We start from the raw sequence: 23,130 nt of genomic DNA, 5'->3' as shown, positions 1-23,130 counted from the left end.
GTGTTTCCCCCTTCAGAGACTGGTGAGAGCACATTTTCTTTGCTGATAGTAGTGAGTGTTGCAAACAAAACACGGTTTTCCCCTTTGAATATTTCTTTACGAAGAGCATCATCTACATAATAAAAAAAAAAGAGTGTGTTAAGCAACACGAATAGCTTCAGGCTATTTTGTTTCATGTTGCTAAATAAGTCAATGCAGATGAGGACTTTCTGTGTAAGAGTGACTTGTAAATATAAGCTTTCAGATAAGAGCAAATTACGGCTCTGAAAATCTCCTGGAGACGGCGGAGTGTTGCTGCTCCTCCTGCTGCTCCCAGACCAGGCGGTGTTGGAAAAGAGCTCGAGATGCACTGAGGAACGCAGGCTGTTCCATGCAGGGCAGCTGGGTGCTGGTGGGGTCTGCTGGCGTGTGATGTGCCTGCAGGGCATCGTCCTGGCTCTCCTGATGATCCAGGTCCTGAGTGAGTGGTTGGGAATAGCAGGGGAATGACATCTCCATGGGGTGGGCCCAAGGAAGGCATCCCATGTCACTGCTCATCTTCATGTAGGCTGTAAATGATCTGCTTGGAGTATGAGAGAACGGAGAAGTTGTGAGTAAGGGGCAGTATTGCAGACTTTGAGGCACTTTGGTTGTGAGTCCTTACGTGGTGATGGGGAATCAGGGAGCTCCACAGGGGGTGTGTGTGTGAGGCATGGAGGCTGGAAGGATGTGGCTCTTGGCCACATGAAGATTTTGGTATGCAGCTCATGCTCAGGAAGTTTGGCCACCCTGATTACAAACATACGTGTGTTTGGAGATGGATGCTGAGATATCTGTCTCTTTCCTAATTCGATTTGTATTTAGATGGAGGGAGGAAAAACACCAGAGCGGGGAAGTGGGTGGCTTCGTGTGGTTTCCTAGCCAGCAGAAGCTGAAAACGACTTAAAGCTCACATTTAGGAGCACGGTGGGATCTAGAAGGAGGCATCAGAAGGTAAGTGGCCTTGCCCTGCCTCTTGGCAGCGGGGAAGTTGTGTTTGCCTTTGTTCAGCTCGGCAGAGGGAAGAGCCCTCTGCTCCAGCTCCAGAGGTGGATAGTCGTGCTGAGACACAGCCTGCAGTTTTTATCCATTAATCATTTTTAGAACATCAGAAAACACGAAGTGCTGCGTGTGAGAGCAAAAAGGGATGGATTTACTGTGTTGGAATTAGGGAGGGGAATGAAGAGAACTGAACAAAACCAAACCTTGGAGGCAACAATAGCTGTGCACCAAAGTGTTTGTATAGCCAGGACTTTTTATCGTAGCTATTTCTTCTTCTTTTCCTCTTGTCCTTGCTCTTGCTTGCTCATCTATATACAGCATATGGAAAGGTTGAAAAGTGGCAATTACTAAATGAGAGCAGACAGAAGCGGTTCTCCAGCAGCTCCAGATGGGGGTTAGCAGTGCTGTTCCCAAGCCCTGTGCTTCACTCCGCAGTATGAAATGCCCTCTAACGGCCAAATAACCACATAACTCATCTGGCAATGGGCAAATAGGCTTTTTTTCTAGGGGATTCCAGTCTGGCCGTGCTGATTTTGTTGTGGTACCAAATAACTGCTGGAATAGAGGAGAGTTTTTGGTTATCGAGATTAAAACAGATGAAGGCTCACCTCCGTCCTGCAGGTTGGTGAAATACAAGCAACCCAAGAAGGCTGGCAGGACATGGGGTGAGGTTTTGTTTTGTAGCATGGCAGGGACCTTTGGAGACTGTCAGATTATTTCTGTATCTTTTTCTCCTTTTAACTTGATAAGCTGAAGGCAGTTTCCCAGGCCACGATGTGCCACTATGTGCTGTGGTATCGGAGTGTGTGTTATTGGTGGCAGATACTTAGAAAAACAAGATAAGAGATGCTGAAGGAGGCCCGTGATTAATTAGCAGATGGATTAGGCCCTCTCGAAGCTAAGTGGATAATTCAGTTTCAGCTCCTGGTTATTGCTTTGCCCAGCGCCGGGTCCCTGCAGGCTGTCAATGAGGGATGGGCAGAGCATCAACCTGCTTCCTGATGGCAGCAGGAGAGGTGACAGTTGTCCTTACAGCAGAGCTGTGTGTTTGTGCTGCAGCTGTAGGAGTGTCAGAACCACCTGACTCATGGTTTAAGTATCATTAACATGGACACAGAATGCTGCAAAGCCATGTGTTCTTTTTAACATATACACCTGTAATTGCAATTCTCCTACTGAGACAACAGGTTGGCACAGAGCGGGGGTCCTCGCCATGTCTTCAGGGCTCAGAGCAGTGCAGGATCAGGCCCTCTGTGTCATCTTCGAAACATTCTTATTTTAGCCCAGTCTGTATCTCGTTGCATAATGTTTTAAGATGTGGTCTCCATCTCTATGCAGCGTGTTTAATTTAGCAGCAGATGTGCAGGCTCATATGCCGTTATGGTACATTTTGTTCACTCATATAATAGTGAGTTTCTTAAAATTGTTACCAGTTCTTCAGCACTCCTACGGCGTGATATTCTCCTCTCTGTATGGTGAAAAGCAGAAGAGCTCTTTATTTCTCCATCTGCAGGTGCTAACGTGGGAGTGTCGGCTCATTGCAGAGCACGCCTGACCTGCTGCATTGCTTTTTTGGGGACAAGGCAGCAAGCTGTCAGAGGAGGACAAGGCTTCAGCCCTTACATTTCTGGGCACTAAACAAGCAAGGTACCAGACAGAAACTGCTTCTTGCCACCCACGGAGGCGTGCAGGCATTCCCATGGAGAGGCCTTAATGCAAAACATCGCTGAACGCTTTGCGGCAGCAGAATCATACTAATAACTAATAAAGGCACTCAAGCTAATTAGCAATGGTTTTATAGCAAGAGACCGGCCCTGGCTGTTCTGAGGGTGCCGAAGGCTTCACGGCTAGATTGTTTTCCCACAAACTGGGAAGAATCCTTTTTCTTCATGTCCTGTTTCCCAGGAGATGGACAAGGGCATTTAATGGAGCAGGAGAAGCCCAAACGTCGGCCACACAGAAACTGTGTGATTCCTCTTCCCAAGTGCATAGGGCGACATCCCTCAGGCATTAAATAATAATAATTATGATAACCTATTAGTTTTCTGTCCTTCCTAATGAAAATCTATGTCCTTTTCTCATCACCCATATAAATGTTTAATCCGTTTTTGGTTCCTGCTGAGCTATTGTGCTTAATGGTACCTTGACACCGGGAACTCCACGTGCTGTTTTGCTGTTGCTTTTCTAAAGAAAGCATCCAAAAGGAGGATCTGGGCAGGGACTGAGTGGTGTCTGTCTTTCCTGGCATCCTTCTCCTCCCTGTGGCTCTTAGAGCTGGGTACCCCCCTCAAGGATGCAGTGCTGAAGCGGGGAGGAAGGATGACTCAGAGTGTCCCTCCTGCATTGTGCCGGCTGCTTTGTCTGTTCCCCACCCCTGCCATTATCTCAGTCTCCTTTCTTTTCTCCATGTTTCCTTTCTTGCACTGAGCCAGGCTGCCCTGCTGACATCTGAAGCCTTGGGCACAGCCCTGCTGCAGTCATAGCCCTGGATGGAAGCTTGGGCACTTCACAGCCCTGAGAGCTGAAACCTTGGATTGGGTGAGATCCAGCTTTTGGGCAGTGGATCTTAATGTAAAGGTGGCAGGGAGAGCTCACTGTAGCTCATTTCAGTGTTACATAGAACAGCTCAGGTTGGAAGGGACCTTGAAGCCCCTCCAGTTCCATATATCTGGGATTGTCCCTACCTGAGTGCATCACCTTGCACTTGGCCTTGTTGAACCTCACTGGATTGATGTGGGCCCACTTGTCAGGCCTGTCAGGGCTCTCTGAATGGGAGTCCCACATTAAAACAAATCTTACCCCTGTTTGTGCAGCGTACACCTGATGTTAAAGCAGCACTCGGTGAGAGGGACCACGAGCGAGGAAATCACCTCTCTAAATACTTCTGTCCAACAGAGCATTTTAGTTTGGAAAATTGCCTTTTCTTTCTTTTCATTTCCCATCGGAAGCAAGAAAAGTAAGCCCTGGTACAGCTCCTCTCTCATTTTCTGGCTCATGGACTGTGGTATTTGACGGGCAGTATTAAGAAGCTATCTAAATGTGTTACATCGGGATGAATATTTTCTTCCTAAAACATTACATTTAAGTACATTGCTTCTTTAAATAACTAACTAACTGCTGGCTATCATCATGTCCGAGGGTTTGCAGGGAAATTTACATTTTGAAAGACACTGTTGGAGGCTACCATGGACATGCAATTACTGTATGTAAATCACTTCACTTGTTTCCTAATCTCGCTAAAGATGAAGTACAGTTTTTCTGTGCGTGCCTCTCTCTCTCGCGTTCCCTTATACAATGAGGTTTTCTTGTCTTTTAATTGCTGCCCGTGATTCCTGTCCTGCCTTGCCTGACTGTGTTTGTTTTATTTCGGAGGACATTTAGCCCTGCGGTCTGTTCCCGGTTGGGTTGGTTGGAGAAATGGCTGAGGGGAGGTTGGAGTTGGGAGCACAGCTAATTGCATCCTCACTGCTGCAAATGGAAGAGCTCTTTTCTTTTAGAGCTCCACGGGAAGGCTGGGAAGCACCCACTCGTTTTGCTTCCTTTCATCCAGCCCTGCCATAGACAGCTTGTGAGCTCCTGACACAGTTCTAATAAGGCTTTGGAGCTGTGCTTTTCTTGCTGGCCGGTATCTCAGACGCCTGTCATGTAAGGATGGAGCAGTTAGAATCGTTAGGAGGGAGCTCGTTCATGACCACTGTGTTAAGCTGTGTGGGATTCTGCTAATACAAGCAGCGACCTCTGCACTGTTACCAATTCCTTTGTAGGAAGTTTTCTTTCCAGGAGCAATACAGTGAGTTAAGATGGCTGGAAGAAAACTTCACTGGAAGCGTTTGTCCATCAGGAAATGCACCCTGTCAAAACTATGCACCCTTTGCATATCGATTTTGTTTGGGAGTCCCAGACACAACACAGTCATCCCTGTGAGCATTTTCAGAGCAAAACAGGAACTTTTTTCTTCTGAAGGGAACTTTTTATAACCCGTTGTTTCTCCCTAAAGGTGAGCTGGGATTTAATAAGCCTCGAAAGCCACGTGTCTCCATCTAACACTGGACATGGACACGCTGCCCTTGTGTTAGCTGCACCGACAGCATCATTCCTGTTGTACAAAACGTTTTGTCTGTTGCAAGCTTCTGCCTCCAGAATGGAAGTTTTCTGCTTCTTTTAAAGTGTGGCATTAATTATTAATGGCAGTGGGAACCGTGCTCTTTAGCATCCCTATGTTTAAAAAAAAAATCAATTAATTATTGCTATAAATCTCAGAGATTACGCTGCAGTTGTGCTGCTGGGAAATTGGCCATTAACTACCAGGAAATCGCCCATCTTCCCTGAGTCAGAATTCAGTTGTACCAACACAACCGTTTTCCTTTTATAAATTAACTATCAATGTGATGCATAATTGATAACCATTTATAATAATGACAATAATCTCCATGAAATTGTCATCTCGCTCTGCAGCAGCTTTGTTAGAGCCCTCACCCCGACATGCACAGCCCAGCCCATGGGTTGGTTAACCCACAGGCTTTCACTTGCTCAGTGCAGAAGCTGCTGCAGAGGGATAAACCCACCGAGGGGGCTGTATGACTGTGCTGCAGGGATGAGTTGAGTGCTGCTGGTTGTGCTTTGCAGAGGAGGAAGCAGGAGCCAGTGTTTCCAATGAGGACATCCTTTGACTTAGCTGCATGCAGAGCGGCCGGGGCTTGCAGCTGGGTGCAGATGGCCACTCGGGAAAGGATTTCTCACTCCTTGTGCCCACCTTCCCTTTCCTATTCTGTCCCGGTAAGGCCTTTGTTTCCACTAGTTCTGCTCTTTTGGCAATGTGAAATGGACTTAAAAGGGTGGTGCTGGAGGCAGGGTGCATCCCTGGAGGGCTTATAGTTCATATCTGGGAACCTGTCTTAAAACATCCGAGAGGATAGCTCAGTATTGAGTTGCTGGCTGTATAATGTAAGTCGGTAAATGATCAGTGCATGCTGTGTTGGGCTGTTGGAATTCAGCTGTCAGCATGAAGCCTCTTCACCTTATGTCTTCATTCATTGACGTGACTGCAGAAGTTCTGTGAAGGGCTCAGCCCTGAGCCTTGCAATGCAGCTGCTGGGGCACATGCTGTGCTGGCACCTTCAGGACCACAGCCTGAGCCCGGCTTCAGGCACTGGGAACCTTCTGGAGAAGCCAAAGCGACCCAGCTGAGCTAAGAGGTTCAGGTTCTTCCTCTGTGTTATCACAGTGCAGAAGACCCTGCAGCTGTTGTCCCTTTGTGTGGCATTTCTTGCAGATGTCAGGGTGCACGGATTACCTTATTTCATTGCATTTAAATGTGTTCTCAGTGTGAGGGTCAGGCCACAGTAGCAGCTGGAACTTGCATCACGGTCTGGTTGCAAAGTCAGGGGCCATTGATGACTTCTGCTGGGCCGGGCTGTGTGTATGTCTGTGTGTGTGAAAGCACTGGCAAAGCAAAAGCTGCTTTCCTTTTTTTATGTACTCTCTAATAATCTTTCAGTATCCGTGAGCCTACAAAATAGCTTAATGGATTTTGTCTGCTAGGAATAGATTTTTAAGGCAGAAATAAAACTGGGGAAGCCAGGCAGCGCTTTGGCAATTCTCTTGTACAACGCTGGGTTTTCTGATCCCAGGGAAGATAAGGGGGCTGCATGCTTGGTTGGTGGTGTAGGATCTGGAAGGACGCAGGGCTGGAAGTGCTAAACCCACAGCCTTGGCTGTAGAAAGCCTGCAGAGCTGGGTGGGTTGGAAATCCTATTTACCAGCTCCTCTCCTCTTGACAGGATCGATACTGGCGGTATGCATGCCGACTCCTGTGAGTTTTCCTGAGTTCCTGGGGGACTGCTTTGCTTTTTGAATCAGAAAGTTGGAAACTACCATCAAGAATGGCACTTGTAGATAAACACAAAGTCAAGCGACAGCGACTGGACAGAATTTGTGAAGGTAAGAGGATATTCCAGCATTTCTGTGACAGACTGTTAAGGTGGAATTACCTCACTTGTTTTTTACAGCGCTCAGAAACTGAGATCTGGGTCCATGGCCAGGTCTCCCATCTTCTGGGTTGGCACAAACTACATTTGTATTGGTGTTAAGTATTGGCAAGGGACACACTGGTTCCACTCATTCCTCCCCACAGTCCTGTTCTCAGACTGGTTAATTCCCAGTGTCATGTCCCACACTGCTGGCATGAGCCCTGCCCTGCTGCCCTTGGGTAAAGCTCAGAGCCATCCACTCCCACACAGCCACCGCTCTCCTTAAGGCTTTGTCAAGGCAGAGAAAGCAGAGATGTGGTTGTCTCACAGCTGCTGCTTCATGGATATGGAAGTTGACCGTGTCTCGTAACAATGAACATCTTCTAAAAATGGATGGAAATTCCTAAATAGTTCTTAAAGTATATTGGAGCTGAAACTTGATGATCCTTGAGGTCCCTTCCAACCCAAGCCATTCTACATTTCATACGCTTTGGAACCAATTGTTAGAATGGCTTTTGTTTTGTTGGCGTGTGATGATAAGACAGATTTGCTGTAAATTGTTCTTTATTCATTGTGTGTTACAGTGGCACAGCTGACTCTTACCTTCTATTTATTCCACTTTCCAGCAGCAGAAGTCTGTAGCTAACCTTTTCCTATTCTAGCTCACATGAAGTTACTTATGATGGGAGTCAAGTGATGGCAAACAACCTCTGGCTTTCAGGTGCACACTCTGATACTTCTCTTATGCAGACTGACACTTGTGGAAGTTTTACCATCAGTAGCTAAAGCTGAGCAGAGCATTATTTTAGGGAAGATATCACAAGTCATATCTCTTAAAGAGCTCCAGTTTTTTATCTGCTCTTAAGATGAACAGCAGCCTGCAGGGTAACAGTTTGCTGTACTTGAATGCCAACCAAGTGACATAGGTTTTGCTCTTGGATGAAAGCACAGAGCTCACATAAGAGTTGTACTCCACCCGTTAAAGCAAAGTGTGTGGGGTTTGTGTACCTTCCAGGAAGCCTAAAAAGCTCAGCATTGGGACAAGGTGGGTTATGGATGGATATTTGTGTTACGTATTGCTTGCTCCAGCATGCCAGAGCTGCTGCTCTCCACGTCATGAGTTGTTTAGCTTTAGATCAAGGTGAGCCACGAGCCCTCCTGCACACACAGCCCCTTGAACACACTGGGTATTGCCCAGAAAGTGGCAGCATCGATGGGGAGCTGAATGCTAAGCTCAGAGAACAGCTGACAGGAACAGAAAATCAGCTCTTCGTTTAATCATGTCATACAAAAAGGTGGAGAAGCAACCCTGCCTCTTTGTTTAATCAACCCATCCCAAATGGGATTTGCATGTGAGCAGCACTGTGTCCCTGGGCAGGGTATGAAGCCCTGTAGATTTTGGAGAGGTGGAAGCAAGGCAGATAGAGGTGAGAAGCCAGGAAGGGGTATCCAAAGCATGCTGCAGAGTGGAGCTGCATACTTCTCCTTTTGAATGTCATAAACACTCAGGTGTAGTACAGTATCTCATCTTCAAAATTTACTTTGAACTCAACTTAAAAGAGTTGTGTCAGCTGAGCCTGGATGTTCAAAAGCTGCCTTCCCGGTTTGATGTTTACTATCAGATCGAGTTGCTGAGTGTACAAGAAATTCAAAAGGATTGTATGACAAACCTGCTAACAGAGCTTTAGATGTGATTGAAGTTTAGATTATTTTCCTCTGATATAAGAGCTTTCTTCTTGGTTCTCGGTCAGAAGATATTCTTTCTTAATCTGTAAACGTCCAGAAGACGTAACTATTTAAAGTATACTTTGTCATTTGCCAGCTGTGTTGTGATTTGATTTGAGGGGTGGGATTCATGTTGTAAGACACTTGTATTTATAAGCAGCAGATCATGACAGTGTGCTGTAAGCAGCATTATAAAAGCTACCTTGGAACTGTACATAATACCAGGCTCATAGGACTGTGGTATTCCATGCTGACATCTCTAATGGCTATTTTTCATTATAGTCACCTACTTGGATTGTAGCACAGAGGAGCAGATGTTCCAGCTGCTGAAAACACACCTTGAAACAACAAGCTTTATCTTGGTGTTGTCTTGGAAGGCACAGAGCACATGGTGAAATACCATGAGAAATTAGGCGGCTGTTGTCCACAAAAGTCACTTGAAGGGTTCCTATTGGGTTGGTGGCTGGGCTTGATGATCTCAGAGGTCTTTTTCAACCTGAGTCTTTGCTCGGTGGAAGCACTCACGTGACTTTTGTCTTCAAACAAATGGATGGAATGCAGAGCTGTGTTGAACTGATGGAAGCTAACTGCTGGTATTACACAGGGGATTTCTGTGCTTGTTGGTATGCTGTGCCATCCCTTTTACAGCAAGCACAGGAAGGGATGTCAATCACTGCAGCAGGGTGATGGCTCCTCTGGAGCTGAACCATCCTTGTGCTCCCTGCTGCATGCTGTAAGCTCTGTGCAAGGAGCAGTACTTAGTGCCCCAGGTCTGTGCCGTGCTGCACAACCTGCCGCTGAGCAATGGTTCTTAACAGGGGGCTGCTGGAAACAGAACAGGCACATGTTGAGGGAAATAGCTTACAAACTGCCACGGTACTAAAAGAGCGTTGTAAGAAGCTGCAGTGTTTCTGTGTCTCTGTTAAATGTGCATCTGGCATGGAAAAGTAATCCAAGCTGTGCAGAGGGTGGTGGTATCTTTGAAAGTGCCTTTATGTGCAGGTTTATGAGTCTTCCAGGAAGTAAGGGAGTTTGGTCTCATTGCATTACACAGTGCCTCCGTGCTTTTTATGTTATGAGGTCTTTATATGACAGAGCTCCCTTTCCTGTTAAGCAGGAGCAGCCTGCTAGGAATTAAACGGGTTGTGGTGCCCATCAGAACGAAGCGAAGCCTTGGCTTATCCGCTTCTTTTCTGGTTGTCCCATAGAGTTTGGGTGCCGATGCCATAATTGGATCCATGTGGGTGGAAACATGGATCCAGTGCAGGGCTGGGGATTCGGAAAATAATGTGTGGAGTGGTTTACAGAGTTCCTGTTTGTGGAATGGTGGCTGATTACGTAGCGAGTCCAAATATGCCTTAGAGGTGGAGCTGCTGCTGCTGCATCTAGTTAGAGTTGTCCACCATCCCTTAGTTCAATTCTCTTCCCATTCGCTTGTAATTTTGACACTTTTTTTTTTTTTAACATTTGTTTGAGCTGAATTTTTCCATTTCATGATGAGGTTTTTTGTTTTTTTTTTACCTCAGGGTGAATTTAAATAATAAAAAAAAGAAAGTTCCAGTAAAAAACTCTTGAGCTGCATCTAAGCGGGAGATGGTGAGGAATGTTGGTTTTGCTGTGTTGGAAACAAAGCAGAGCCCCCAGCGTGGAAGCCACAGTGCCTTCCTGCTCTGCTTGGGAAAAAAGAGTCTAAGTTGTGCAGCGGGGTGGCTGTGGTGCCAGGAGCGTGCCTGCTATTGTTCCCAAATTTGGGGCTATTTCTTGGCCTTTGGGCGCAGTGAAGCTCACACACGTCCTCGTTGGACACTGGTGGACACTCGGGTGTGCTGTCATTGCGGGGGACTCCTCTGCATCCCCTTAGAGACGTGTGGTGCTTTGGGTACTCAACAGGGACGAGGCAGTAGTGGTGGCACAGCCAGGATGCTGATGGCAGTGTCTTGTCGCTGTGTAAAGCTCAGGTTTCCCAACCCCACTGAATTCCTCTCCGATGATCCCCAGTGCTGCCTCTGCTCCATAGCAGAACATAGACGAACAAGAAGCAAAGAGGGAAAATAACAGCAAGGCCAAGTGAGCCCAGGCATTTCCTGATGGGGTTCTCGCTTTAGGATTTGTTGTTATCTAATGGGGAATCATGTCCTTACACATCAGTTTGTGCAACCAGAGCTGTCGGCACCTTGTACAACAGCACAACCATTGGGAGTGCCACACAAGCTCCTTGTGGCTTTTGTTTGCTTTTAGGGCCTTTGGTGTGTTCTGTGGCTGATGAATGCCAACACACACAGTAACATCGTACTTCCAGTGCTCTTGGCTCTTGGCTCTTGGAGCTACAGGTTTCCATTCCCCAGGTGTTTGCCTTCCAGCTCTATAGTTTCAAGGTGGGATGGAGCACTCTCATGTTTCCTCACCAGTTTTGTGACTGTTCGCAGGAAAAGAGCTTAAGAATCCTGCAAAATCAAGGCAGGCTGAGCAACACTTTGTTCCTGGCTGGACCAGTGGCTCCTTATTTCTTTGGCTGCAGTGGTGGTGCTGGTTGTGGGTTTTGACCATGGCCTCATTAAGGAGGGTTTCTGCAGGGGACACCTTGTGGTTGAAACGAGGCAAAATAAAAGCTGTACAAGGGAGCTGAATTCCAGTGGTCTCTTGTTTCCCACCTTAGTATTTTGTTAGCGTGGCACCGTGTAGGAAACAGCCAGTTATTAGGCACTGTGATACATATAATGCCATAAAGTCGAGTTGTTTCAGTGCTTGGCATCCCTGTTCCAGAGCACTGCCTGTCTGCAGGTCTGGACAGTGACTGGGCAAACTGGAAAACTGCTTGCTTCTGGATAATGTGACTGTGGCCAAAATGAGTGTGCTTGATATTTGGGTGGAGGAATTTTCTTCCATTCTTGGAAATCTGAATGCCAAGTAGCATCTGATAATACTTATTTTTACGGCTTAGGAATAGAATCCTATTATCTCAGGAAATTCTTATCACCACTAGTCATTTGATGAGAAACAATGAGTTAAAGATGATATCAAACGTGGAAGAAACTGCTTGTCCTGAGTAAAACTGACATATTTAGAACAAATACAGACCTTTATTTTTGTCTGGTGGGTTTGGCTTTCTTTGTTCCATGATTATAAAACACAGTACCAGGATTTCCCTCCCATATATAAAGCTTTTTATGGATCTTTTTTTTCCCAAGTTTCCACCTCAAAGCACATAAACCATCAGGCTTGTGAGGAAGGCTCGCTTGCCACATTTTGCCTAGAGAAAAGAAGTTCCTTTGTCAGATGCTCTGCCATTGCACCCAGTGCTGATTTGATTCCTCTGAAGTTCTCTTTGGCTGCTCTTAACTCCTCACCAAGAGTGTCCATATGAAGTCCATCAGCCTTTAGGCATTGGGAAGTGTGTCATTCAGCATTGTTCTTAGCTACCCATTTGTTAAGATTAGTATCTGTTACAACTTTAAGATGTTTTTTTTTTCCCTCTTAATTAAGACAACCCTATGGGTGAAGAGAATCTTACCAGCCTCAGTGGATTCACAGACGTTATACAGACTTATTGGCATTCCTCCATGATTTTCAGCTCTTTGGCTGGGCTGCATCAACAATTTGCTCTATGTGTGAGTGGGCATTTTCAGTGCTATGACATATCTCCTATTTCCCAGGAGGCCGTTGTCCTTACAGCAGTGAGGAAGGGGCTGCTCGAGTGGTTTTCCAGCTTCATGTAGATTTTTTTCTCTACGCATTCACTCCTGTGCAGTCTATCTCCAGTGACACGCCACAGGGGGATACGCACGACAAGATGTAGGACTTGAGCCAGATATGAAACCAGCCTGACAAAATCCCCCGGGCAACTGGTAGAGAGTAAGACACATTGAGATAAGGTTACAGGAAGAAAAAAATCATGAATTTGGTATGCAACCGCTTTGTAATAGATATGTGACTCAAGCTGTTGCAAGATGTAGAGCTCCCCTTTCCTGTGACTTGAGTGCTATGTGCACATAGGTAAAGAAAAATAGTTCTGTTGTGTTGTCCTTGCATTTAAGCCCACATTTACAACAGTTTAATATGCATCTAACTCTTAAGCCCACCTTGTATTTTTCCATTTCCTCCGGCCTTAAGACAAGGGTTCGTGTAACAAGCTTTCTGACTTCATGTCATTAATTAAAAAACAATTATAGCTGATGACTTCAATACCGTCAACTTAATTTCATCCTTACCGCATTTCCCATTTAAATTAACCGGTTTATGGATTAACACGTTGTCATCGTATCTGGCTTTCTTCTCTTACTCTAAATCGTCTTCCTTGTCTGGAGATTACTCAGAGAGATGGCAGTATCTTTGGACTATGCGAGGAGATGTGTGTTGGGTGTTGTGAGAGGGGCAGCCCTATTGCTCTGTTTGGGAGTGCTACTGAAGCCACCTCCAGCATTCCAGGCTGGAAGTTGGCTGCTTCCCCTTTCCATATATGTGATGGGAAAGGATCAGTCCTCAAGGCCAGATGAGAACGGGACGGATTTTCCTCCCAAACACCAGGAAAGACTCATATCTGTCTCCTGAGGATTGACGATGTCTGGATCCAGACCAAATTTCTTGGTCTGATACTGACTGTACTGACTATTTACCAGTAAATATTTTGACAGGAGTGGGACATCTGGCTATATAGTAAAATAAAGCTGCAGAGAAATGCATTACACAACTTTTCTTTTATATTTTTTGCTATCCACAAACAGATGTAATGGATCTCTGCCAGAACAGTGAAGGTTTTCATTATGTGTGTCATATCTGAGAGCTTTCTTCAGAGTGCAAGTTTTCTAGAGTTGCTTGTGCATTTTTTGCTTTGCCTTAAGCTTAAATGGCATTGATAATTTCTTAATAACACTTTCATGTAGCTCGCTAGCTTAGCACCATTAACTGCTGTCTTTTCCTTTAGGTTGTCTTTTACACTCTCTACTGCCACCTAGCACCTCAAAACTTACTAATGAATAGCTTTGGTTCACAAAATAGTGGATGGTTACAGCTTGGCCTCTGTTTTGGGGAGAAAATAGTGTCACTGCCTGCCTATGTTGACAGCTTTTGGACTGAATCAGCCAGTCAGCCAAAGCAAGGGGAGTGGGGCTGCCAGCTTCAGCCTTGGGGTCATCCCTGCCATGCAGGAGCTGTCCCTATGGAGGGTTGGGGTGAGCAGTAAGATTTGCCTGCCAGGATGGTCCCTCCACAGTGAAATCTTTCATTATTGCAATGTCATAATAAAATATGTTAATCTTTAAAAAAAATAAATCATTTATAGCCAAAATAATGCACGTAAATGAACACACACACACATATATATACATATTTAATTGTGTTGAGTCTGCAAGGAAGGTACATGTTTCAAGCCCTTGACATCATCAGTGAAAGTAAGGCAGGGAGGCAGCCTGCACTCCAGCCTGTTTATCTCCTCAGGACCGTGTTACAACCTAGTAATTAATTATTTTTTATGCAAAGCCCAGACATGCATGGCAGAGTTCAGAATTACAATATATATCCATTTAACAATGGATTTCTGTGCTGCTTTCTGGGACAGATATAATTCCCGTGCTTTTCATTGCATGTGCTATTTAAATCTTGATCCCAAATTCTTATTAAAAATGATGAATTTTGACCTAGAGGTCTGATACCTAGTTTAGGAGACAAGGTGCTTGATGTGATTTCCAGGGGATTATTTTGAAGAGCATTCCTAGATTAGATCTTTGCAAATTGTTGAGCGATGCGCCCGATGAACCTTGTCTGCTGGCTTTTCGACAGCATCCAGATTGATTTCAGGTTTGTAGTCCTTGGCAGGGTGCAGTTGCATGGTATAGAGATACAGCTGATGTATTTATTATCCCTTTGTTGAACCAGGAATGTTGCAATACTTTTTATGCTAACTTGTACTGGTCTCTCCCAATACTTTAAGGCAAAATTGTTTCCCACTGAAGATTCAAGGGCCTGTAGGGTTCATTCTGACAACTCAAAGTATGTTTTGCAGCTGGGCTCCTAGTTTTGAAACGCAAATGCCTTTTGGAAGCTCCATAGCTTCTCACATTTGTTAACCACAACACACTTTTCAAGCCCTGGGGTAAATCAACTAAGCTTTGCAGAGGGCTGGGCAGCACGGGGTAATGAGTTCCCATCCCTGGAGGTGTTCAAGTCCAGGTTGGATGGGGCTCTGGGCAGCCTGGTCTGGTATTAAATGTGGAGGTTGGTGGCCTTGCCTGTGCTGGGGTGGTTGGGTAGGAGATTGATGATCCTTGAGGTCTGTTTCAACCCAAGCCATCCTGTGATTCTGTGTGCCCCTTGAGGTGCTTGTACCCTCATCCTGCAATAAATGTGGTGTAATTTGAGGTAGGTGTATCCTTCAAATAAGTCATTGGCTTACACATGGCATAATGTGAAACATGGCGCTGGCTGCCAATGGCGAAGGTGACTGTGGTTTCCTTATGTGAAATAACCTATATGCTAATTGTTCTCACGATACTAACTGGTGGGAGCTGCCCATTTTTGGAAGGTGATCCCAGTTCCAAATCCCAGTTGGGCACAGCGTGAGCACATCGCTGGGCTCAACATGCATGTGAGCCAGCAGTTACTTCCACTCATCCCTGGCTGGGTTATGCACCAACGTCAGCTTTTGTTTCATGCTCTCAAGTCATTAAAATGCAGAGTTACAGGAGGCAGTGATTGTTTAATAATCAGCTGATCTTTAGCGTGTTCTGTTGTAGCGCACTGAGTTGGTGTTTGAGGGGGGTTCTGTTGAGCTTACAAAGCATCTACGCTTTTGGTTTGGAAATTGGTAAAAGCATGTGGCATGGCTTCAAGAGCTGAGTGCTTTCAGATGCTGTTCTGTTCCTTTGATTATTGAAAATGATTCCTGCACAATCCTGCTAATTTTCTCTTTGTACGCCTCTAATTTCGGGAGACCATTAGAAAGTCCATCTACGCAGAGTGCTTATTGCTGCTGAGAGAGAGATTCCTGCAGAGCCAAATTTTAGCAAATGCAGTCATTTCTCAGGATTTGGAACATTTTCTTCCTGCGTTTCTTCCCCCAGTTCTTTCTTAAGATTTGTCCATGTGTGCACATCACTCGGAGCTCGCGCTGCTCCTTTTCCTCTCTGTCACATCTGTTGTTTGGCACCATGTAGCTCAACTCCAGCCCAGTTCTGCTTCCCAGTGCCCTGCAAACTGCACACAAAGAGCAGACACCCCAAATGGCTCCTGAGCCCCGGGGCCATTGGACACCATCACACGTGGTCCTTCAAGTGCAGGCAGTGAGGGCAGAGCCACTTATCCCCCCGTTAGCTTTCTGGTGCTTTGTACCTTGTCACCTGAAGCGTATTACGAACACGGATTAATCTTAACACCATCTGAATGTGATAGGGCTGTGTTATTATATCCCTCTTGATGGAAGGGAAACCTGTGACTAAGAAATCTAGCAATTTGCTTGCTGACAGTGGCAGAGCAAAGTATAAAGCCTGGGTTTTCTGGTACCTGCTCTCTCCATTAACATGAGATGTAGTTATTCTCTGGAGCATTCCTCACTAGTGCAGGTTTCTCTGCCTCAGAGGGGGAAATAGCTTTTCCAATACTGATTTACCTTAGTTTTAGCCACAAACCTGGCAAATTGACACTTGGCAAATGTTGTTTCAGTTCTGCCTTCTGCCACAAGAAAATAATTCAGGAGAAAACATCAACACTTCACTGTGCTTAAAAAAGAGATCACGTTTCCAGCAGAAACAACATTTAAACTTGTACTTGAAAAGTATTTTAACATAATAAAAAGCAAAACGAATAGAAAATGTACTGTTTTGTTACCCAGGGTGATTTTTCCAGCAGCTTGCTCTCAGAATTCAAAATGCAATGTTTTATATCATTGTGAATTACATTTCACATCCATTCTCCCTCGAGTCAGCGCTGCAGACACCAAAAGATGTTGTTTACAAATTTGTGTTGCAGATTTAGCATCCCGATTTCTTATCATGGTTTTTACATGTATAACAGGCTTTCTCCTCTCTGGAAGAAAGCTGAGCTCTTTACCACTGTGGAAGATGCTTGTTCCAGACCCAGTGGGAATGATTTCCAGAAGCAGATTTCATTGCATTCATTTAGACTGTGGTGTTTGAGTGGTGGGCTCACCTTTCTTCTCATCTGTTACCTTTTTTTTTTCAGAGGAGGCTTCTGAGTTGTTTGCAAAATGTACTATATGTTATACCAACACTAAATTGAAACCCAGTGTACCAAGTCACAACTGTGCATTTTTCACGTGGTCTGAAATACCAGAGCATTTAATCTCTTGATCAGCTTTTTTCTTTTCCTTTTGCTTCTGCATGCTGTTGTTTTTTTCCCCTAAATACCTCTAGAATTAAAAGATAAAGGGGAAAATACGTTTTTTGCCTGTCCAGCAGTCCTTGTCTCCCCCTCATGGCAGCACTGCCAGTGCCCGCTTCCGTAGTTGCAACTGGGATCATTGAGGTTGTGTTGTGTTGGGTTGTGTTGGGTTGGGTTGGGTTGGGTTGTGCCCTCATGCCCCCCCACCCTCTCCTGGCAATTGCCACCTGGTTCTGAGCTCAGAAATAGCTACAGAGCACTGGTATTTGTGCAAGGAGCTGCTGCTATGAATGCAAAAGGAAAACAAAAGAACCTTGCTGCCCATCTGTAAATACTTCATATACTTCATACACATACATTTCTTGACTCAGAACGCATGTACCATCCTACTGTGGCTGCAGGGAGAAGGACAAGACCCACAGCCCCTGATCCTTCAGGCCTTTACCCGTGCTTAGCACAGAGCCCAGGAATTGGTGATCTGATCCTTGGAGGGCCATGTACGTACAGTAAATCATCCCTTATTTAAGAATGCTCCTGGCATTGGTTCAAAGTTGAAGTTTCCTTGCTTGTGCTGGGCAAGCATGATCCAAGCACATCCTGCTGCCCCAGCTCTTGCATGTGGAGGGACTGATGCAGTGGTACTTCTGGTGTGTGAGCTGCTCCTGGGCTGGGGGGATCTTAGAGATGGGTCTTTGGCTCCTGCTGAACCCACACAGGAATAGGGCACCCTGATCTGTTGGGATGGGTGAAGTTTCTTCATGTGTCCATCTTAGAATCATAGAATGGCCTGGGTCAATGATCATGATCATCTAGTTTCAACCCTCTTGCTACATGCAGTGTCGCCAGCCACCAGACCAAGCTGCCCATGGGCAGCAACCCAAGAACTTATGGAAGCCGTTGGTTTTTTTCAGAGGCAGTAAATGCTCAGAGCTCCCTTCTGACTTCCCTTGCAGTTGTTCAAGATCAACACTTATAGAGTTTAATTTCTCTGTGACATGTTTGTTTTTTTCCCATTGCCAACTAGGGCTTAGCATGGTGGCTAAGTTCATTACCAGTTTCTTTGAAAACAATGATGGAAGATGCCCTTGATCTATAGACGAGTATTTTATTATTCTTGCATATACATTTTTAGGACTTTTCTTCTGCCGCTTCAGAGCAAACAAATGGAACAGATCTCTCTGTATCCAGTGGGGAATACATTTTATTCTTTACCAAAATGTTGTTGTAATAAAATGTTTTTGTTTGTTAGAATGTTCTCTGTTTTATTTCTAAGCCACAAATGTGTCTTCCCATTTTGATTCTCACAAAAGAAGAAATTTTCCAGTGTGCCTTAAGTTCATTAGTTAATTCAATATGATGCCAATCAGATACTCTCTGTGAATTGCATAAATAATCTTTTGGGGCCCATGTTTTGCATGTCTGTGTAATATCCAACTTAATTTTAAAGGCTGTGGTTCTCGGGGACAGAATTGGAGGAGAGAATGTTTGAAGAGGATTTGTAATATTTACTGCAATAAAGAAATTTAGGGATTACTCAAAGATCCTGTCAGTATTTGGGTCAGAAATATAGCCCAGAGGCATTAGTATGATAGGCAAGTAGAAGCATTAGACTGTATTAGTGATTTAGCTATCATAATAGCACAATAGTCTACCATGTGATGGCCAGTGCACCAAACATTTGTTGTGGATTAGCAGTGAAGACACACAAGCTGTCTTGCAAACAGACCAAAGGTGGTTGTTCTGCCTTTGCTGAGTCCATCCTGGACGGCACGTATTTGAGGTGAAGAAATTTGTTACTGCTGCAGAGAAGGACAAAATTGTTTCCTTCTAAGTGTTTTAATTAGAGAAGGAAAATGTTGCTTCGCTCACAGTGATTTGCTGCGTAAGTTCTGGACCTGTTTCTTTGGGAAGAGGAATGTGTGAGCAAAAGCAGCGTTTGATGAGTTAGAAATGTGTTTTGGGGAGCCATTCTAATGGCTTTTCTGAAAACGGTAACTATATATGGAAATCTTTATTATGTTTCCAAATAACAGTTTTCTGTGGTGTGATTCCAGCTGAATCCTTCTGCGTACTCTAACTGTAAAAAAAAATACTGTGTGTGAATACTGAAAGACCACGAGGTACAAATTGAGTTTAGTCTGATGTCTTTGAGTGTTTTCCAATCTCATAAACATTTATTTATTTATTTATTTCCTGAAGGAAATAGGAGATAATAGGCAGAGGTCTCTTACGCCTTTTTGCTTTGCAGGGCCGGGGTTTAGATCCTTTGATCCTCCCCTCCTCGCCCATGACCTCTGGTAGGGTCTTAGAATTATACATTCCATATTGCACCTCCACAGTTTTCTGTCCTGGGATGATGAGAGGTTTTGCGTGTTGTGATAATAATGTAAAGAACCCTTTTGGTGCCTTGTTAGTGCAGCTAATTTAAAACTACAACCAAAAAAAAAAACATTTCCAAAGCAAATGACAATATCCATAAAGCGTTAAACAGATACCTAACTAATTTCTAATCGCTCTTGTATTCCTGAGTATCCAGCACTGGTCTTTTTATAGGCCTGCCTACTTGCTCCCATTTAATTTGTCCTTAGCTGTGTGCAGCGGATTAGCATTTCATCAGAGCGGATTAAGATTGAGCTGACATTGGAGCTTTCCTTTTTATTTCTGTACGTGTGCGTGGGGCCGTGCGGATGCGCGCACGTTCTGTTATCTCACCGCCCATTCTCTGCAGGAGCTGCTGCAGGTAGGAGCTGTGAATTTACGAGGAAGGAGACAACTGAAACACATGAAAAATGTGTCAAAAGCAACATGCAAAAATAAATAAATAAAATCACTGGGGGGAGAAATTGCACTGAGATTGAAGGCTGGGTTGGTGCAGGAGATTTCATCGGGCTAAAATGATGTCACATGGAGGAAAGGCTTTAGCGGTTTTATTTAGCCCCTAATCCCCACGCTGCTCGGCCAGTTGTCCATGTGAGCACACTGTCCCGAGCGGCAGAGGATAAAGCATTGGAGCTGAGTGCAGCAGCCCTCTCCTACGGCTGTGCTGCACAGGAACGTCCTTCCCCCACCGCCGTGCAGCCAGGCCGGGTTACATGCTTCGCCTTCTAAAGTTTCGAAGGATTAATAATTCAGGTGACACTTGGAAAGATAAAGCCACCAGTCAGCTTGTGAAGGGAGGGCTCGGGCCGGGCACGGTCTGCTGTTGATGCTGGCCGGGGAAGCGGTGAGAAGGAAGGTGCCTCTACTTCTCCGTCCCAGTTGGAGCAAGCGGTGCGGTGGTGATGCCCATCCCCAGCAAGCACCCCAACATCAGCCGCTCGCAGAGCTGGGATGCTGCCGGTTGGTACGAGGGCGCCTGGGAGGGTGAGAATGCTTTCGAGTACCAGAGGCCGCCGGGCCGGAGGAGCTCCCTGACCTACGGCGGTGAGGGCGGCTGGTATGAACCACCAGGCCTCCGTGCCAACGATATCATCTTGCAGGGCGGTGCGGAGCTGAAGCAAGAGGCGTACCCCTACCAGGATGCTGCCTTCGCCCCGGGGCCCCTCAGGAAGGGCTCTGTGCCTGACTTCACCTACTGTGACCGGCAGGCAGTCATGGCGGGACGGGGCACCCAGGATTACTACAGCGACCCGTCCTTGGCTGCTAGGTCACCCAAGGACCCTCGTTGCTACCAGGCGATGAGTCGGCCGCCAGCAAGCTACGGAGCACCAGGCAGCCGGCTGTCCTGGGACCAGGCTCCGGGCCGCCCACCTGCACCCCCAGAGGCTGCCCGACTCTACAGAGACCCCAAAATGGCCATGGATGGGCAGCGAATGCGCAACAGGGACGTCTCTCCGGCACGGTACGGCACGGAGCCCCCCGGTCTGCGGTATGGAGCAGAGCCACCGAACTTCCCCGGCCGTCCAGCCTACGGCGATGGAGCTGAGCGGCCTCCTGAGGCGGCAGGCAGCAGACAGGCTGTCCCTACGTGCCTAGTGGTGGATCCCACTGGTGGCTATGGGCCAGGCCGGGAAAGCACCGGCACCAAGGGCCCCTATGACAGCTATGAGACAATGGCAGTTGCACCGACCCACCCGCCGGTGTCCACAGCCTTCCCTGGGCAGGAGGGGAAGAGGAGCTTTGACCCCGAGTTCGTGGCATTGCTGCGTGCCGAGGGTGTCTCGGAGAGCACCTTTGCTGCTCTGCTGCAGCAGGGCTTTGACTCGCCCAACCTGCTGGCCATGATGGAGGAGAACGACATCAAGTCGGTGGCTCCCAACCTGGGGCAGGCACGTGTGCTGTCACGCATCGCCCACAACTACAAGGCCGAAATGCAGCTGCAGCGGCAGGAGCGGAGGAGCGGAACGCTGCGCCCCAGGACCCGCTCCAACAGCTTCAGCCACCGCGGCGAGCTGCCAGGAGACTACGGGCTGAGCGTGGGATCAGGACCGGCTGCCGATGGCCTCACCGCCCCACAGCCTCCATTGCAGCCACCCTCCCCGAGGGCTGGGGAGATGCACCGGCGGCCATCCAGCGCCCCAACCCAGCACCTACTGGAGACCACCTACCCCACCGGCACTCCGCAGGGGCCGCAATTCCTCTCCAATTCTGGATACAGCACACCCCTGCCTTGCAACGTGCACCCACGGCCGATGTCCACCTATTCCGCTCCTTCTGGCACACCCGTGGCCACGGCCAACCCACATGCCAGCCCCAAAACGGCGTACCCAACAACCTACACCGTGCCCATGGAGCTGATGAAGAGAGAGCGGACGGCAGCATCCCCAGCCCCCAGCCCACATGGCAGCCCACAGCTCCTCCGCCGGCCGGGTGCACCCGGGGACAGCAGCCTGGCCCCCACCGGCCCCACGTTCCCCGCACAGCTCTCCCCGTACCCGAAGCTCAGCAGGCGCACGGGGCCTCCTGTCATTGTCTCCACGATGGCATCGCCCGAACCAAGTAATCTTCTAAGGATCTTTGTGTGTGTGGTAGTTTAGAGTCACTTTGTTGTTGTTTATATGAATTCCCAAGAAATGTGGGCGGGCGTAGTTGGGTTTTGTGCCAAAATATTAGGTGCCTCTCCTATTTAGAAAAGGGTTTCTTTATAAGGCCACACACAGCTAGAGATGCTGGTTTTCCCCGTGGTGGTTAAATCCTAAATATTTTATTTGCTCAGCTAACTTCAGCTAGCAGCACGTCAGGTAACACAGCCATGGGTAAGCTTTCCATCCTGTTGTTTGTGGAGAATGGGAGATTAGATACGGCTCTCACTGAGCAATTAGGACCACGGGGTTTGCTGCAGATCGACTTCTTACTGCTGTTATCAGGCACAGATGCGTTCCTCAAGGAAATAGTTAGCATTGTTTTGACTGAATTCATCAGATAGCTGATGGCATTACTCGGGAATCGACTTACCTTTGGCTATTACCTGAGTCTTTTCTTCTTATTAATTTGCTGTTTTATCAGGCATATAAAATAATCCCCCTGATTTCCTTCTGGAGATGGCCTATAAGGGAAGTGATATAGCTGTTAAAGTAATAGGGCTGTGCTTAAAACTAAAAGCTCATCGTTAAGCTCTAGAACAATAAAAATGAATGGTGGCTCCTCTTCTCCCTTCCCCTTTCAGAAGCTGCGATATGCAACTGGGTGGTTTGGGCAGGCTTAGGAGATAGTAGCCCCAAAAATATGCCACCAAGTAAGGGGAAAATCAGGAAATCTGTTCATTTGTGGCTTGACTTGCTTGAAAAATGCACAGAAAAACCCTTGAAATGTTATTTCCTGGCAGTGTGTCTGTGGGCAGGGAATTTTCTCTCTGCATAGTTTATCTGAGCGGCCATACAGGCAAGTCTCAAACAACGTACCCTGCAAACACACGCACACAAAGCCTTAATAAAAGTCTACCATTTATAGGCGTGGAAACAGTGCCAAACCAGTGATGGCATTCCACAGGAATCTAAATAAAGAAGGATTTTGTGAGTGGAAGTGATAAAGTTGTCAAAACGCAGCCGGTTGGCGCAGCCCTTGCCCTGGCTTACTGTAATTACACAGCTCGAGAGGGGATGCCCTTTCTTTCATGCTCAGGCATCCTTTGTGCAGCTGACGTAAG

General features: G+C 46.6%; 1 protein-coding gene across 2 annotated transcripts in view; it reads left to right on the top strand.

Moving 5' to 3' along the window:
* Positions 1-23,130, top strand: part of CTBP2 (C-terminal binding protein 2) — an 87,692-nt gene that overhangs the window by 42,269 nt on the left and 22,293 nt on the right. The window contains exon 2 of one of the 2 annotated variants that reach the window (XM_015867513.2): positions 6,801-6,960. In XM_015867513.2, coding sequence (XP_015722999.2) covers positions 6,903-6,960 — 58 coding nt within the window. In that variant the 5' untranslated portion in view covers positions 6,801-6,902. Of the gene's footprint in view, positions 1-6,800; positions 6,961-19,049; positions 21,984-23,130 lie in introns of those variants that run through there. The other variant, XM_015867514.2, reaches the window with a different exon arrangement.

Source organism: Coturnix japonica, chromosome 8 (assembly GCF_054131305.1).
Source record: "Coturnix japonica strain WE chromosome 8, WE-NBRP24, whole genome shotgun sequence".
Classification (NCBI taxonomy): Eukaryota; Metazoa; Chordata; class Aves; order Galliformes; family Phasianidae; genus Coturnix; species Coturnix japonica.
The sequence above is the reverse complement of the archived record's forward strand: the minus strand, read 5'-3'. Positions and strand labels throughout refer to the sequence as shown.